The sequence below is a fragment of the Ambystoma mexicanum genome, chromosome 1q (genome assembly GCF_040938575.1).
Source record: "Ambystoma mexicanum isolate Mex_15411 chromosome 1q, UKY_AmexF1_1, whole genome shotgun sequence".
NCBI classification, from domain to species: domain Eukaryota; kingdom Metazoa; phylum Chordata; class Amphibia; order Caudata; family Ambystomatidae; genus Ambystoma; species Ambystoma mexicanum.
The window spans coordinates 637,804,350-637,823,442 of NC_090922.1; the positions used below are offsets into that span (position 1 = coordinate 637,804,350).

The 19,093-nt window shown below is 46.7% G+C and overlaps 1 protein-coding gene across 2 annotated transcripts in view; it reads left to right on the forward strand.

Moving 5' to 3' along the window:
* Positions 1-19,093, forward strand: part of ABCA4 (ATP binding cassette subfamily A member 4) — a 1,737,150-nt gene that overhangs the window by 1,054,605 nt on the left and 663,452 nt on the right. For both annotated transcript variants that reach the window (XM_069641223.1, XM_069641222.1), the window contains exon 17: positions 4,042-4,246. In XM_069641223.1, coding sequence (XP_069497324.1) covers positions 4,042-4,246 — 205 coding nt within the window. The remainder of the gene's footprint in view (positions 1-4,041; positions 4,247-19,093) is intronic.

Consider the following 19,093-nt stretch of genomic DNA (forward strand, 5'->3'; position numbering starts at 1 on the left):
GGTCGGTGTAACATGAGACCGGCATTTGAAAGCAGAGCAGAGGTACCTTTTTTTATATATATAATTTTTAATTGTGTTTGTGTATGTTTGTCGGGGGGCTGGGATGCGGGCTGACCCTAGTGAGGGTGTGTGTCAAATTTGGACAATTTGAGCAGAGCTCACAGTACACATTAAGACCTCAGGTATGAAGACACAATAACAAATGATGCTTTCTCTGTGGCAAGCCATAGCTCTGCCACGCCTCTAAAATTAGTCTTGCCACTTTTCAGATGCTACTAAAGCACCACCATCCTTATTTCAAAATGAACTTGGCGGAAAGTGCGCCCTCCCCAAGTAGAGTGGAAAGTGTCAAGCTGGTGAACTTTTGTTCAGCAGTTTTTCCTCTAGGTGCGCAGAAGGAACCTTATGGGATTTTGTGTTAAAACCACACTTTAAGGAGCCCTGTTTTGCAGACACTGTTTCAGGACGGTTTGGTGCAAATTAGTAAATGGGTGTCATGGTTCAGGTTACAGGCCACTAAGCAGGGGAGTATCATTGTAAGAGTGGGGGGGAGGGGGAGCAACAAAATGCAGTGTGTGGAATCCACATGGTCTCATTGGCACCAACAAACCGCCCACCCCTGCCCCAATCTACTTTTTTGGTAACATTAGTGGAACATAACATTTTAACACACAACAACAAAAATAAAAGTGCAGGGTCATTCACGATGCAGGAAACTCATCTATTAGAGCTCTGTCCAAGCCCTTTGTGGCAAAGTACATGCAAACTTCCTAATTATTGTATGGATTGCACCAACAGAAGTAACTTCACCGAAAAGGACATTGCAAGGCGCATCATCAGTCCTTGATATTTGGAGGCACCATGGAAGTGACTTTAGAATATGTTGCCATAAATAAGCCAAGTAACAAATAACTTTGTGGTGCAAAATGCCTAAATTGCACTTTTGCTATATGTGGAGCAACTCTATAGTCATTAGGCTTTTCCATTATAATACCATGATGCATTAACATAAGCTTTGAAGTGAATCAGAGTCACTTGCAGAGCTGCATATAAGGCACAATGTGATTACATGATATGCTCAGGATCACACACTTGTTTAAATAGTGAAACTGGGATGTGGACAATTTAAGCGACCACGCACATCTTTCCAGGTTTAGTTTATATAGATATTTATTAAGGTTTTGCTTTACATTTCATGTGCCTAAATAATTATTTATAGCAATGCCTTGGAAGCAAACCACATTACATAATAAACTAGACTTTCATAGTAAACTAACAATACACTATATACATTGTCATAGAAATATGTTGAGCAATGGGAGTTTGGCTTTAGATTTATTCTCCCCATTCTGCATGCAAAGTCACAATAGCATCATGTAGATTAACGTGAGCCTAATAAATCCCCCTTGGGTTTTAAAGCCATAGTCATTATTTCATAAAGCATGGAAGATTATGCACCCTTCTCACTTCTGCTCACTCCCTCCCATTCACATTTCTAAAGGGAGAAAAGTTCCTGCTAATAGTACCCCCTCCTTCCCATCAGTGCCTAATCACTCACATTGTAATGTTCTGTTGATACAGAGCAACGTGAGGACCCTCTGCTGCCCAGAGCTCCTTACGACATTGACCTGGCAGCGGTACACCTCTATCATTTGGAACCGGTAAGGTGTCCTGCTGCCAGGAAAATGAGCGTGCTGAGCAGGAATTGCTCAGCACACATTGTCCTGCCAGCGGGACACCTTTGCCGTTGGGCGCCCTCTTTGATTTGACGAACGGGAGAGGTGCCCCAATGACAAATGTCCCGGTCTGGCTCTTAAAAGAGCCACAGGGGCAAGGTTCACCCCCACCCCCTTCCCCCCACCTCTCCTGTTTGGTACTCCACTGCTTGGAGCCGTTTGAACACAGGAAAACAAACCTTAATTTTAATCAGTCACAATCTTGTAGAAAATATCTATCAGCACATAGACATATAAGGTGCTGTGCACAACCCAGGTTTGGAGATATATGGCATTTAAAATTTGATACCAAGTATTCTTGGTCACCCACTGCACTGCATTAACCGACGGCTTCTGCCTTTGAAGGAAAGGAAAAATCAAGGGAATTGCTGACATTCCAGTGAATCTGGTCCTTTGGGCCATGGCTTTACAATTCAGCTCGGTCAAGTCAACTTAGCCCAAAATTTCAGGGATCAGGGGATGATAAAGTCTGGTCTGCTCAATGGACGTTTCGCCACTGTGTCCATTTGTTAATGTATATGTATATATAAATGTTGTGTGCACACAGTGTATGTCAATGGAGGTGCTGGGTATATTTGTGTGTGAGTGAGAGTTTATGCAAGCATGTGTGTTGACTTTTGTGTCTGAATGAATGATAAATCATGCATTGTTTGTATGTTCTATTGGAATTAAGTTTGTCAATGTTATGGTGTGTCACTGCTTGCATGGCAGACCGGCTAGAGATGTGTGGGGGCCCAATTGAATTGTAAAGATAGGCCACCAGTCTTATGAGTGTTATAACAGAGCGTCAGCAATGGACTCTTGTGGTGTAGTAGTCTAGTGTTTTATCTCAGGGATTTAGGTTTTTCTGACCTCGTACAAAATCATGGCAAAATTGACTGTAGTAATTTTCGCTGCGAATATGTTTTTACCTTGGTACAAAAACCCAAACCCATGTCCCCCCAAACCGCCAGTACACCCATAAACCCCACCCCCCCGCTTACCTTTTCTCCATCCACTGCCTCTCCTGTACCTTGCAATGTCAGATCCATCCATCTTACACGGGTCAGATCTGACGCTACAGGGTCCCCTTTTCTTTTTTTTTTTTTGGTGGGTCCCCTGCCACCAATGCTGAGGAAGCGGGGGACACTCCCACAACCGCCAAAGTCAAAAATACCCAACATGGGGGGCGGGGGACACCCCCGCAACCCCAGCTCTTCATGTTCGGTATCTTCGGCCTCAAACTAATGGTGGTGACCAAATTCAGTCACATCTACCATTCCACCACATTTTATCGAACAATTTGGCTGAAACGATCCCCAAGAGCCACCACCCACCCTCCCTCCACCCCACCCCTGCCCCCCGCAACATTTCCAGCAAAGTTACTCCACTGCATGGAGTGCAGTGGGACTCCATGGGGGGTTTTACAATTACAACCATTGCCGGCACTCGTAATCCGGTGGTAATTCCGCTTGCCCAAGTGCCGGTAACGGTACTGCAGTTTGGTGGTATGTTTACCTCCCAGATACCACCAAACCCATAATGAGGCCCTATGTATGGTGCAGTATGTGCGAGTACCAGAATAATAATAAATAATCATTGGCCATTTATAACTTGCTTAGTAACAAAGAGGTTTCTAAGTGCAGACGCGGGATTCAAACCTGTGTTGCTTCGTGTCATCTTGCTTCCAAGACAAGCGTGTTGTCACCGAGCTAGACTACCGGTCCAGAATGGACAGATAAAACAGGACTGCGTGAGTATCTCAAACCTGTCATTGGGCAATGTGAGCTCCCTGCTAGATCCATAGTCCTGCTCACTGAACAGCCAGGCCCTGATTTTTTTTCTTCCCGCTATAGTCTTGGCTTTTGTCACACTCTCTATGTATCCATGCACTGCCCTTCCCCCTACTACTCCAAACATTTGTTTGCATACATTTAAGCAAACCCTCACGTGGAAGCTAAATTTTGTTCACATTGTTCAAGTAATGCAACTTTTTTTCAGTGGTCCTGCACCACTGTTTTGTTTTCCAGTGCAATCACACAGAAAAAAATAAATAAACTCATGACCCCCAATTCCAACGAGGAAACACGCCTCACAGCTTTGAACAGTTGTCATCATGGGGCTTCAGCTGCTGATTTCAATTTTCCCGATCATTCCCCCATCCCATGTAATTTACTTTGTCTGCCCGCCCCAAGCCTCTACTTTACAACCTGCATGCCACATCCCACTGTACTTCTAGGCGCATAACATTTGTAGTCACATTGTTTAAATACAGTTTCACAAAGACGTGTGTTATTTTCTGAACGCATTTATTTCTTGATTGCAGAGCTTCCTGTCTCCAGTAGCCTTTGGGTTTGGAACCGAGTACCTGTCACGTTATGAAGAACAAGGCCTTGGACTACAGTGGGGCAACATCCGGGCCAGCCCAGTAGAGGGCGATGAATACAGCTTCCTGTTCTCCATTGCCATGATGCTCATCGACGCCTTCGTCTATTGGGTGTTAGCCTGGTATATCGACCACGTCTTCCCAGGTACGTGCTAGCTCCTGCTTCTGAAGGTACGCCCACTCCCGTTCCTTAAATGATCTGGTGACCAAAAATGATGTAACAGCACCAAAGGTAGGATTCATGCTTGAGATGTAAAAAAATATTTACTCAACATCTTTGGACAATATAAAACTCACAGTCGCCAAATTGTACAGATTAAGTAGTACTATGGGCCTTATTACGAGTATGGCAGTATGGGAAACATTTTTGGTAATGCAGTGGTAACCACTGCATTACCGCACTGCCATACAACTTTGGTGCTACGGTAGAGGATTTTCCCCAAAACGTCAAAATCGGAAGAATTTCCACCGGCGGTAGCTCAGCCGAAATCCCCCATGGAGTTCCAAAAAAACAGCAAAATCAGCGGAATTACCACCACCATCCACCAAAATCCCCAATGGAGTTCCATGTACTCTAAAAATTGGGAATTGCACTGCCTACCACCACTTGTAATCCAGCGGTAAATCCGCACAGCCAATTGACAGTAACAGTGATTCCATTTGTATTTTGACCAATTTACTACCAAAATACTGCCTAACTTGCAATGAGGCGAGTGTGGTGGTGCGGGGAAAAATGGCGATAACGTGGCAGTAATTCTGTTAACTCAGTGTTACTGACGCATTACCGCACTGCCATACTATGAGTTTTTGGGAAGGTGGAGGATTTCCCTCCATCAAAATTCTGGAGGTAAATCATCCTTATCGCGAAAAAAAGATGAAAATCGGCAGTCAGAGGAAATTCTGGAGGTAAATCATCCTTACCGTGAAAAAAAGATGAAAATCGGCAAAGTCAGAGGAATTACCACCAGCAGTAATTCGACCAAAATCGCCATGGAGGCCTATGGAATCCAAAAATGGGAATTTAGACCCACCTACACCAACCTACCTCCCACAGTAAATCCGCAGGACCAACTGCTGGTAACGGTAATCGACTTTGGCTGTATTTTGGCAGATTTACTGCTGGACTACCGCCAAACTCGTAATGAAGCCTTATGTGCTAAATGTACAGCATTTGTGATTAGACCTACATATTAGCAAAATTATAACTGAACACGGTAATCGCGAGGAACCATGTGGCCAACAAAACGTTAATTACACCTGTCGAATCTTGCATCTGCACTTAGGAAGAATTCTAAAGAAAGTTCACGAATACCTAAATCTGTAAAAATATGAAAAAGTGATTTAGAAAATGTTTGATTTACCACTTTCGCACTCCAAAAAACTTTTAACATTGATTTGGCCCCAGCCTAAAAATATGTTCAGAACAAAATCACACGAATTTGTGAACGTTTGCACACGACCATACACTCACACGCAGAGTATGGTTGTGAGTGCACAGATGAGTGTATACAGATGCTGTCTACAGGTTTGTGAATTCCCAAGCAATGCATGAAAGGACCCCCAAGCACACATGCCGCGCACAGGCATCGACCATAGACCACGGGTTTCCCCTCAGGACCCGCTTCCCACCTAGAAAGGGCTAGGCTATGAGCCACGAAGGAGCCCTGCTCGCTTCCTCCACCCTGACACACAGAAGTTCCTCTGCACGAGCACCATGTGTGGAGCCCATCGATATTGAAAAGCACCAACTGCCAGCCCTCCTTCAGGCACCCCACTAACCACCCGTCACCTTCTCTTACAGAACCCAAAACACCCAGAGGCTACCTAAATGACAGAAGCCGCGCTATACAAGAACAAATAGCTCAGCATTTGCATTTCCCTACCCTAACCACTCCATACATGCCAACATGGCAACATCTCTTCAAAATGGCCCACCGTTCTTCAATAAACACCAATGCAATTAGATGCCGTTCAGGAAATGTTCTGTTATTCAGTATTTATACTGCGCCCATCACCACCGTTGTGCTCTTATGGTGACTAACCTTGTCAGAGAAGTATTGGCCCGCGCCAGGGTGTGGTCAGACATGGTCTGCGGACATAAATGAAGGGTTGGGGTATATGAGATGATAGGAAAGGGGGATTAGTTAGTAAATAAGCAACTTAGTGGGGGAAAACAAGAGGTAATGAGGAGGGATCATGATTGTGTTAGCTGGGATGCATGTTTCTTAGCTGCAACTAGTTATTGGCAGGCAGAAGTTTACGCAATATGCAGCTCGTTTTATGAGCCAGACACAACTGCGATGGCATTATCTAGACCAGACCATACCTGGGGCTATATTGTTGGTGTGTGGTTGCGTGATGGGCTTGAGAGGTGCTCAAGTGTGCCCTCACGATAATGCTCACCCAGTCCTGTTTTTCCTCTGCATTTTGGGAATGCTAGATTTTCTTTCCCTGCTAAAATCCAGAATTACAAGTTGCAGAGTCAAGCATTGGCCATGCCAACAGTTTATCCTTTTTGTGTAGGCATCGGAAAGACACCTCCCAGACAATGCCGTAGTGGTATTAACTGGCCATTGATGGTAGCAGGTGCAAAATGGTGCAAGAACCTCAACATACAATAGCAATGTATGTCAAATGCCAAATACTTATGCACAAGCCACCACAGTTGGCTTTGCCAATGCTTGTTTGTAACAGGACTTCAGTGAAGGATGCGTATAGTGCTTATAAAGCTGAACCCAAACTTGATTTAGACATTTTTATGACACCAGTAGCTGATCTACAGCACTAATCAAGTCATTAACTCTCAGAAGACTGCTTTGCAAACATAATGGGCCTCATTACGAGAATGGAGGTAGCTCCAGCTCCATGGCTGCCTCCGTTCTGGGCTCCATTACCGGGTTCCTGCAATGGGGACTTACCAGGTTACTCCGACATAGGAGGACCTGGTAATTCCTCCTTGCAGGAACCCATCCTCATTCCCATTTGAGCCCCCATAGGGCTCAATGGGAATGGGGAGGGAGGTAATAATGGGCAGATCACATCTGGTCCGTTATTGCCTCCCTCTTCCCCTTGTGGGACCCGGAAAGCACGCCTGGTTTTACCAGGCGTGCGATCCAAGTCCCGCGATGGGAAGCTCGTAATCACTGCTCCCGGAATGAAGGGGGCCAGTCCCGTACCGGCCCCCTTCATTACGGGAGCGCCAGCCTTATAATGTGGCCAATGACTTGCACTTTGAGTGCCAAGTTTGATGGTAAGACTTGATTAAAGCAAGCTCAAGAGTTCCCATGAGGAGGTATTTTGGGCAGGGAAGGGAAGGGACTGAGTGGAAATGGCTTAGGGATTAGCATAGCCATGGGCAGTTGACGGGAGGGCAAACAACACCTGAAAGCTGTGTCCCTCCTCATATGCCATTTCTCCCTATCTGTACTCTAATGCAATGGTTATAGCTTGTAGGTGGCTCTGCCACTTAATAGCCCAAATTAAAAATGGGGAAAACACTAATCCCAGGGACCAAAGTAAAATTTCTCTGATTTCCAAATCCCAAGTTGCCATTTTTTTGTGATATCTGCTTCTGAAGAAACTAATGGTGGATCTTTGGGAACATTGCGACAAACGTGCATTTTAAAATATATTCACCAAATAACACTGGTCAAAACTGCCACATACAAAGTGCTTGTCATGAAAATTGGCCAAATTAGCCCATTAAGCTGAGCCACGTTACAATGTCTGGCCAGCCCTTTGGTCATTGTCCTGTTCCCCCTAAATAGCAATATGGGCCTTTCCCTGATTGATTTGCTCGCAGTCTGCAGCGAGTGTACCCCGAAACCCGGGTCACAAAAGGTTGCAAACTAAAGTTAACCGTGCTGTGCCGCGCACTGCTGGTGTCCGCTCTCTGCAAAACTCAGAAGGAATCCAGGTAGCAGGTAAGTAGGGAGGTTGGCGGGAGCAGGTTGAAAGATGTGGCGTAGCAGGCAGAGGACCGGGTTCCCCCCCACAAGGAAGGGGAGAAGCCATGCATGAAAGGTTGCACCCGTGGGATTGCAACCTTTTGTGGGCGGCCTTAGACATAGAACCGTTTGATTTATACAAACGGGAAATCCTTCTGAGACGCTAGCAACCAGATTCAGAAACACTGGAGCATATTAGGAGATGCCTATGACCACCTCGGTTTTTCATCTACTGCCTTATACATGAGTCAGAAAGCCAACACTGGAGCAAACCTGGAGAATTTCAACAACCAGTATTTTCAAGACTCTATTGGAGGCCTGAAATCTGAAGCCCGCAGATTCCTTTGTGGGGTTTCTCAAGGTTCAGCCCTCTTCCCATGGCTTTTTAATGTGATCATGAGATCCTTTGCTTCTCTCCTGGGATCCTTCAAATACCCTTTTTCAATTATACGATGAGGATGTCCCGAGTACTCATCTAACCAAATCACAAGATAGCATCTATAACATTCTAAGTACCTGTGACAGATCAAATCATGGATGGTCGACAACTCGCAGACCCTCAGTCTCTCTAAAACAAAGTATTGACATGCGACCTGAATAGATCTACGACCCTGTATAACAATATGGTGCCTGCAATCTAGTCCCTGATATCCCAGGAACCATTTACCATATAAACACGACATTGTTCAAGGGAGAAAACATGGATAAATTAATTCTCTGTTTAATTTGTGTCAATTAAACATCAACGAATCATAAAATAGATCTGATCTGATCAATTCTGATGTAATGTTAGTATCTGAAATTTGAAGCTTTTTTCTATTCCTATGTTTTGAACATTTGTAGTAATAATTGGGATGGCCCTTCTATGATATATTTTACGAATCACTGATGTTTAATTGGCACAAATTGTACAACAGAGAATTGATTTCCCCATGTTTTCCTCCCATGATCCTGACAATGTTGTGTTTATGTAGATCTACAACCCTATCTTTCAAGTGGCCTGCAGGAATGGGTGCATGCGGCATCCTACATTCTGGTAGCACTCGTAATGTCATCGATAGAGCATCCGCACATTCTATCTCAGACCTGTGTCCATTAAAGAACACTCTGTGAGCCTAAGCTGTTTGTGGTAACCTTCTGGGGCGGTCCTTACTACTGTTATAAAAATAAATATTTTATTTCCTTCATGTGTATGTCGCCATCATTTCAAGTGGTGATGAGCAGCTGTGGGTACACCGACCACACAGGAACTGGCAGCTGCCAAGACAGAAAAGGCGAGGAAACAGGACTAAGGAGATTGACCTCAAAAAAGGTGTAGTTACAGCAGCCCGCAGGGATTGATTCCAAGCAGGGAGCAGTGCTCCGATGCAGGGTCCCATGAGGCCGTTCTGTAAGAGTGTACTACTCTGGCAGATTCCCTGCCTGTTATAGTGCAAAACAGCTGGTGTGGAAAATAGCTGTGTGGGACTGGCAGCGCGGACAGCATAAGCACCCATCAGCGAAATAGAGAAGGGCCACCTAAAGAAGTTCCCTTGGCAACAGGAGCACTGGAAGACACCCGTGAACTGTAATAAACATAAAGCAGTTAAACAGCTTGGCAGTTACCACACTTATTGCAATTCATCGGTAGCCCATTGAAGCACTTTAATCTCACGAAGACACACTAGAAAACCCTAGCGGCACATTACACTTTCACATGTTCCACAGGTTGTCTGTTTGGTGAGCACATGTGTGTACTCTTAACTCATAAACCACTAGTTGGAGTACACAAACTGTTTCTAAACGGTCTGGTTGATTCCCCAAACAGGGAGAAAGCAGAGAACCAGAAGAAGCTGAAGATTGGGCATCAGTCAACCAGGTGGCGGTCAAGAGGACGCAGAACTGCCCAATCAAGGCTCCATCCAATACTAAAAGAAAAAGAACCAATGACTTAAGGCAGGAGAGGGACAACGATGAGTAGTGCGCCGAGTACAGTATCGCAAAGTCAGTACCATGATCATGCACAACCTGCCAGGTCCCCGGCAAGTTCTGCCTGCATTGGGTGAGCCCCCATTAGGTGCAAGGAACAGTAAATCCATGTTTCGCGCCTCATGCACTGCCTGGGCACCAGGGGGCAGGAACAATTCAAGCGTCTACTGGAACTTGGAGGGGAAGAGTCCAGAGTCCTCAGTAGTCTTGAGATGTGCATGATACAACTTGCCAAACACATTGAAGGACAAATAAGTCTGGTACTAAAGAGGTACAATTTCATGGTGAGGCTGCAGCAGGAAGAGGATACAGTGACCACCCTGAGGGGATTGGCTGCAACCTGTCATTTTGGCTCCCAGTTGGATGACAGATTACGGGATCAGTTCATGCGCAGTGTAGTGCAAGCAGAATCTAGGATGAATTATGGCAGAAAGGTGATTCACCCTCAGATGCAATCTTAATGATAGCTAAATCCATTGAACACTCCACCCGCTGCACTCGCACCTCTTAGAAAAAGGCAAAAATAGTCCCACCTTCATTGACGTACAAGCAGTACAACATGGGTTTTAAAATGGGGCAAATTGGGATCTCCAAAAGCCGAGCAGTAAGGCCAATAGCGCACTATGGGGATATTCAGATAGAAACAGAGAGATGAGGAGATGCTGTTTCTAGGGTGAGAGCCCCAACCACCTGGCCTAAAGAAATTACCTACAGCACTCATGACATGCAGCAAGTGTTGGCGCAAGGTGCACATACCTACTTAATGAAGAACCGGCATAACGAACATAGTGGATGAGCTCTCGTTGCAGGAGGACGATGTGGCCTTAGCAGGAAGTGGAGATGGAGAAGACAGAGAAGAAGAGAAACCCAATGCTCCACTATGCATCAATGGGAAGCCGATAATGATGATGATTCTGGGGCAGGTATACATTGATTCCAGGAAAAACTGTACCAGAGCACACTTCCAGTTGTGGTGCTGCTACCGGTGGACATCAACCAAGTAGCATATAGTGGGAAACATATAGACGTGGTGGCGTGCTTCTGGGGAAAACTCCAATTCAAGAGCAGTCCGGTGCAGGGCAAAGCTGAGGTTTTGGAGACGGAAACCAAAACTCTTCTGAGTTGGTCACACCAAAAGAAACTCAAAATAAATCTTGATCGCAACACCCCAAAAGTCATCATGGTGTGCCAGAATATTGAGAGGAGTACAGAGGTAGGCATCTTCAGGAATAGGGCAGAGTCCCTGCTTGGTTTCATCCTAAAAAAGAATGACAGACCAGTTGTCCAAAGGGTTAGGCAAAACCCAGTCATGAGGAGACCAGAAGAAATCCAGAAACTAGAGGCCCATGGCATCATACAGAGGATAGAAAGATCAGAATGGGTATCCGCAGTAGCAGTGGTAAGAAATCCTACAGGCAATTCAGGTAATGTGTAGACTTATGAGCCCTCAATATATGTGTGTGATTCCGGCCCGTCAACCCTTCCAGAATATGCGATAAATGCTAGCCACGGTGGGGTTTACTAATGTATTCAAAACCGTGGTCTTCCCCTCTGCATTCCACCTAGTTCACCCTCATCCACAGGTGAAATGCCGAAATGCTTTAATCACTCAAGAGGGGCTATGTTAATTTGCGGTTTGGATTGGTATCTTCAGTTGCGGTCTTCCAATGTACAATGCACCACATTTGCAATGGCGAAGAAGGCATTCTCTTCTTTCAAGATGATGTGTTGGTGGCGGGCAAGGACAGGGGGAGCATGAACACAGTCTAGAGAGCCATTTCCATACTGGGCGAAAGCAGCATGATGTTGAGTAAAGACAAATACACATTTTGCAGAACACACAAAGCGCACCAAGGGTATGTAATTCCAGAGCGAGGAGTGGAACCTCGAGTGGACCTGGTAAGCTTTATAAAAAAACACACCAGATTCCAAGAGCAATGAAGATCTTTTTGTTTCTCAGGAGTGACAGTGCATTGATCAAAGGTTAGTCCCAAGTACACTGACAACACAGTCACCATGCGAAAACAATTGAATAAAGGACAGCCTTTCGAGTGGAACACTACCTTTTAAGCAGAATTCAAGAACATAAATGAAGGACTGAAGCAGGCACTAGTCCTTAGGAACTATGCGGCACAGAGACGGATAGTCCTGTTTACTAATTTCAGCCACATGGAGTCATGTGAAGTCATGTTGCAACTGAGTGACAAGGATTCATTCATTATAGGTTTCGCTTCTCAGCTATTGGGGGACTCTTAATGCAACTGTCCTGCCATTGAAAGGGAACTGTTGGCTATCAAATGGGCATGGACAAATGATGTGCCTTCATAGGGGGCACCAGGCTTGGAATACAGACTGATCACAAGCCTTTGTGCAAAAAGCTAACCACCAAGGGTGTCAACAAAGTTTCCTCCTGCTTTAGGAAGTGGGTTTCAATACTACAGGAACACAAGTTTGATGTCGTCTATGTTCCTGGGGTAAGGAATAAGGCAGTAGGCTGCCTATCCAGGCTCATCTCTAATAAGGAGGACCAAGAAGGAAAAGAAGAAGCCCAAGTCCTAGCAGTCAAGGGCATGGCTGTGTCCCCACACTGAATGAATGGAAGCATAAGGAGCTCAGGTTAATGAAGGAAGCAATAGTGACAGGCAATCCAGCAGACAAAAGATTAAAGAAACGGGGCGAAAAGATTTGTTAAGGATAATTGTCAGTCTCAGATGGCATGCTGCGGAGCATCCTCAGCTGAGGACCAGTCCTGGGCTGGGTGGGGTGTGTAGGGAAATAGATATCCTTTTACAACAGTTCCCCAGTGTGCATGCCCAATGGCTTATGAAAGGTCCGGGTGGTTTGCTTCCCCAGGCTTGCCTGGACCTTTGGGAATGTAGGTTGGGTAACTGCAGTGTCAGAAGTGCCAAGTGGGTGCCCCTATGCCTCCGTGCACCACGGCCTGCGGTTGCGAGCTAGTGGTGCTGTGGAACCATCACACATGTACAGGAATCAGGAAGCACTCCCTGCTTCCTGTTTGTTTGCTGTGCACATAGTGGAGGGCCATCACTAGAAGCTGTTTGATGCCGAGTTGCCATCTGGAGTCTAGAATTGGCCTGCAGGAAAGACAAATAAGTCTCTGCATATGTATGTGTCATGTGTATGTATGCATGCATGCAAGGGTTTGTCTGTTTGTGTGTGTGTCGTGTTTGAAATGAAAATGCAGTTTATTTTGTGCGAGTGTGAATGCAAATGAGTTACTGTGCATGTTCAATCAGTGTGCGAGAGAATGAGAGAGTGTGTATGTTGTATGAGTGCATGCGTGAATGAGGTAGTGTGTATGTGTATAGGTATGTGCTTGTGAGCCAACCAGGGCATGGCATTTTTACTGCCTTTATGGACAAAGCCAACATGCAGAGAGTTCTTATGTGCCCATTCTGGCCTGCACTGACTCATAGCCTGGCTACCCCCAGAGTCTCATCGGGTACCAGGCTCCTCCGCGACCAGTCGCCCCTGCCCCAGGCCTACCCACACTTAGGGGCTGTAACTGTAACCCTACAGTCTCCGGCCTCCTGGCACTTACCTAGAGCTGTGCTGCCCTGGCTGCGCTTACACAGAGTGTTCTGCCCTATTTGCACTTCCCCTTTCCCTCTCCCTGCCATTCCCCCTCTCGATCCACCCCTGCACTTTGCATTATTGCACTTGAATGACACAAGGCCTAGTAAGATTGTTGTTTTGTCCACCCTCTGTCTCCCCTCCCTTGTCTCGTCTTGTCATGCATGTTATAATTGACATATCATACATTGGTGCATCCAGTAGGGCTACGTTTTCTGACAATGCCATGGCGATTTTCTACTGGCAATTTGAGCAAATACAACGGGAGTATGTTCGTATGTAGTCACACAGGCCCACATCGGTGCAGCCAGTGTGTACATTGTGGTAAGTCAGAATCAGGAGACGGACAACTCATTGTGCTTTTTAACAAAACTGTTTTATTCAAATGAAAAACCCTGTTCTATCCCTATGATTCTGGTCTCTTTGCTAAAAGAAAGAAAAGCATTAAGAAGGGTGCACATAATAATGTCGCACAAAATAAAGTCTGTCATCGGAAAAACTATTTTAGCCTGATTCCTACCACTAAAAAAGAAACTACTCTAATCTAATTCAGTACAAAAAGATATCCTGGGGCCTTCTACCCAAATGCTATATTTGTGGCTGGTTTCTGGCCCGACTGCACTGTCTCTGTATTACGCAAGGGCTTCTTGCCCTAAGCACTACAATATGATCACCAGCCACTGTCTCCGAGCTTTTCCCTAATCTGCACTTCAAGCCAAAAATGTTCTCTTCCCGCCTGGGGGAAAAGTGAGTGGTGAGTCTCTCTACGCCTCCTGTCCCACTGCACAATGCAAATCCTGTTCAAGTGATGGGAAGGACCCGAAGCTGATGACGTCTTTAAGGGGCAGAAGCTCTGGATATTGACCGGAGCTAATGTCACAAAAACCTGAAACATAATAAAGTGTGATTCAGGATTGTATTCATAAAGAGAGCTGACCTTGAAAAAAATATGTAATAAAGCTGTTATGTAGCAAAGCATGCGCTTAGCTATACATATGTTGTAAGAAATGAATAGTGCTCAAGGAGCATTGGTGCGTTGTCTAGCGTATTCCGTACATAGCCACAGGAATACCTGTAAAACAAGACATGTATATGCTCTCAGTACCAAGATGCATCTATTGTGACTCCAAAAACCAAGATATACTCTCAGTGTAAACCGTAAGGATATTCCTGCTTACAAGTATTTACAGAACACGCCCTGAAGAACGACGTTATGTCCGAAATGCTTCGGCAAGAGTGTCTGCAGACAGACAATTAAAATTTAAAACAAGATCACAATCTTATGGACTATGAGAACCTCACGTTTTTCTATTCAATTGATTGCTTAATGATTAAGCACAAGTGTTAATATGCAGTCGTTTTTACTACATTTCAGGCGTCTCTAGGTCTAGTGATTGCTTCACTAGACACTCTCTGTTTCATGTATTTTCTCTGCTGAAGTATCCATCAGGTTTTCTGGATGACGCCGTGGTGTCCACCCCTTCCTTCCAATATTTGGTCCTGTCCCCTGATGTCATACTGAAACAATTATTTGGAGACCCACAGGAAGCTTATTTGGAGACCCAGAGGAAGCTGCATGAAATCAGATTCACATTTGAAACAGCTTTAATGAAACCTTGAAACCAAATAGAGGCCCAAGGGGGCGCTATATGGATCTTACTGGAGGCCCTTTTCCAAGCGTAGTTCTTACTGAACACCCAGAACGTCAGGCTCTGTACCAGTGAGTCAAGTACATAAAGCTTGAACATCACTGCGTCTTCACTTAAAAACATATTCATAGCATAGGAAGAGTATTATGAAGACACCTTCATGACAGTCCGGTTTTATGGATGTTTATTCTTCATAAATTAGGTAACAGCCCCCACATAAGCAGCTACAGGGTCCCTCTCCACGATTCCATCAACCACAACCCTTGCCATCTCTGGCTATCACCCTTCCATGTGACATCACAAAGGCATAAGGGAACGCTGAGGTTAGGGAATGCTGTAGTGCAGGGACCATCTCATGCGAATAGGAGTAAGACTCGTGACACAGAGCCCCACATTCACCCATGCACTGTGCGAGTAGGTCATGTAGTTCTGTTTTTATCTTTGTACTAAATGGTTTGGAGTTTTGCTTTTCACATTTTAAAATTGGGACTACAAGCTCCAAAATGAACATTGAAAACCAGGACATTAGAAAACTTGATAGCTCTGGTGTATGTCAAGTCTAACCCACATTGATGCACATGAGAATGTCTGGATTTGAATTAAGGGATAGGTCAACTTGAGCCATCCCTGGCAGGCAAAGATGAAGAAAGGAATCTGGAAGGAGAGAATGATGGTGGAGCCTTCTATAGCCATCAATTCAAGCCTAACATTTACTACGTGCTTTGGCCTGTGCTAACCAGGCCAAAACCCACCAAGAAAGATACCCGCGAAAGAAGGCATGTGACAAGAGGACATATTTTTATTTCTCTTTAGGAACCTGTTTTTTGTCAGTTATTACAATATGTTGTGTTGGCTGCCGATGACATTTCTACAAAAAACAGAAGGCACGTCCTTCAATTTTCTCGGCTAGGAATGCTTTGGTTAAATATTGGTAATTTCATTACACCCAGTCTAATCTTTCTCTTGCCAGTTCTAGTAATATGAGCATGTCCCATCTGAGAGAAAGGCACTCAAGTAGACTTATCAAAAGTATCTGCACGCAGGATCTTCCCACTACCCCATGAGACCTGGTCCGATTCTCTCCACTCTGTGTTTTTTGTTGCAAACAGAAAGAGTCGCTGGGGCAACTGTTGAAATGCTCTGAAGGGAGGTTTCATGAGGAATGTGATGAAGTGGATTAGACAAGCTGCAATGAAGACTAGGGAGGACAGCTCAGGGGCAACACGTTTGTATTGGAAGCAAGGCAACACAGGTTTGAATCCTGATCCCACGCTTAGATGCCAATCTCTGGTATTAAGTGTGTTATGAAAAAACAATTAAATTAAAAAAAGACTACAACACATAATTGAAGCATAACCCTCCTGACGTAATGTCCATGACCCAATTCTAATAGGATGAGTATGTAGCAAGCCGTAAGACAATCAATAACTGCCTATATATGAAATATAATAAATGAGATTGACAACAGAATGCTGCTCCATGAGTTTTATTTAGCATAAAGATATATATGCATTAGGTTTACCTCTTTCGTGTGCCTGTAAGAATTGAGCAGAAACGTCGCAACAATAGGCCTTTCCCAGATGTGACGTTTTGAGGCATTGCCAGCTGACAAGGGTGTAGTAGCCCTGGCTTTTTTATTTTTATTAATAAATAAAATGATGCAGGTAATTCCATCTCAGAAAGGGTGATCTGCTTACCATAAGCTCCATTCCAAAAACACAGGACATTTGCTCTGATGCATCAGTCTGCTGATCTGCAGCACCTGCTCCCCCAGTGGCACATAGCAGGTCCAGAGGTCACAGGTGCCCTGTTGATAGTTGCTGTGACAGCCAAATCACTTCAGCACAGAGACTTCATTTAGGGGGTAATTCATAGAATTCAGCGCACAAGTGGCGCACGCGGCTGGCGCACAGAGTGCGCGTGCGAATCCCTGCGCCAGCCGCGTGCGCTAAAATCCATTTCCGCGCACAGCGTATTCATGGATTCCAGCCACCAAAACCAGCCGTGGCGCACAGTGGCGCAGCGACCCTGCAGCAGCGCCAGTTACGCCCCCAAGAACACTTCTCGCGCAGGGAAAAGCCATCAAAATCCCCAATCCAGCGCAAAGGGCTGCGCTAACCCTGTACCAGCACGGCAAGTGGGCTACGTGTATCACTTGGGTGCGCGGGATGTACCTCACGCGATTGGCCCCGTGCGAGCAGGGTATGCGTATTTCAGGGGTGCGCGGGAAGTTCCACACGCGATTTCCGCAGGGTACGTGTATTTCAGGGGTGCGCGGGAAGTTCCACACGCGATTTCAGCAGGGTACGTGTATTTCAGGGGTGCGCAGGAAGTTCCACACGCGATTGGCCCCGTGCGAGCAGGGTACGCGTATTTCAGGGGTGCGCGGGAAGTTCCACACACGATTTCAGCAGGGTACGTGTATTTCAGGGGTGCGCGGGAAGTTCCACACGCGATTTCATCAGGGTACGTGTATTTCGGGGAGCGGGGGAAGTTTCACACGTGACATCAGCAGGGTACGTGTATTCCAGGGGTGCGCGGGAAGTTCCACACGCGATTCCATCAGGGTACGTGTATTTCAGGGGTGCGCGGGAAGTTCCACACGCGATTGGCCCCGTGCGAGCAGGGTACGTGTATTTCAGGGGTGCGCGGGAAGTTCCACACGCGATTTCATCAGGGTACGTGTATTTCAGGGTGCGGGGGAAGTTTCACACGCGACATCAGCAGGGTACGTGTATTCCAAGGGTGCGCGGGAAGTTCCACACGCGATTCCATCAGGGTACGTGTATTTCAGGGGTGCACGGCAAGTACCACACGCGATTTCATCAGGGTACGTGTATTTCAGGGTGCGGGGGAAGTGTCACACGTGACATCAGCAGGGTACGTGTATTCCAGGGGTGCGCGGGAAGTTCCACACGCGATTCCATCAGGGTACGTGTATTTCAGGGGTGCGCGGGAAGTACCACACGTGATTTCATCAGGGTACGTGTATTTCGGGGTGCGGGGGAAGTGTCACACGTGACATCAGCAGGGTACGTGTATTCCAGGGGTGCGCGGGAAGTTCCACACGCGATTCCATCAGGGTACGTGTATTTCAGGGGTGCGCGGGAAGTTCCACACGCGATCTCATCAGGGTACGTTTATTTTGGGGTGCGGGGGAAGTATCACACGCAACATCAGCAGGGTACGTGTATTCCAGGTGTGCGCGGGAAGTTCCACACGCGATTCCATCAGGGTACGTGTATTACAGGGGTGCGCGGGGAGCCCCACACGTGAATTGCACGTGTGGGTCCTCCCACGTGTTCCCTCTACACCCTCCACCCCATCCAACATGGCCATGCCCCCCAGCCAACCCACATGTCAACTTGCACTACTGCCCACCAACGCATGTCCCCCTGCACCCCCAGCCACCAGGGGCACCCTCCACCAGGCCCCCACCCATGTCTCCCACCCCCCCACCCCCCAGCAGTGCAGGGTCACCCTCCACCAGGCCCCCACCCATGTCTCCCACCCCCCCACCCCCCAGCCCTGTGGGGCACCTGCCAGCAGGCTGCCACCCATGTCTCCCACCACCCCACCCCCAGCAGTGCAGGGTCACCCTCCACCAGGCCCCCACCCATGTCTCCCACCACCCCCACCCCCCAGCAGTGCAGGGTCACCCTCCACAAGGCCCCCACCCATGTCTCCTACCTCCCCACCCCCCAGCACTGTGGGGCACCTGCCAGCAGGCCCCCACCCATGTCTCCCACCACCCCCACCCCCCAGCACTGTGGGGCACCTGCCAGCAGGCCCCCAGCCATGTCTCCCGCCTCCCACCCCCCAGCACTGTGGGGC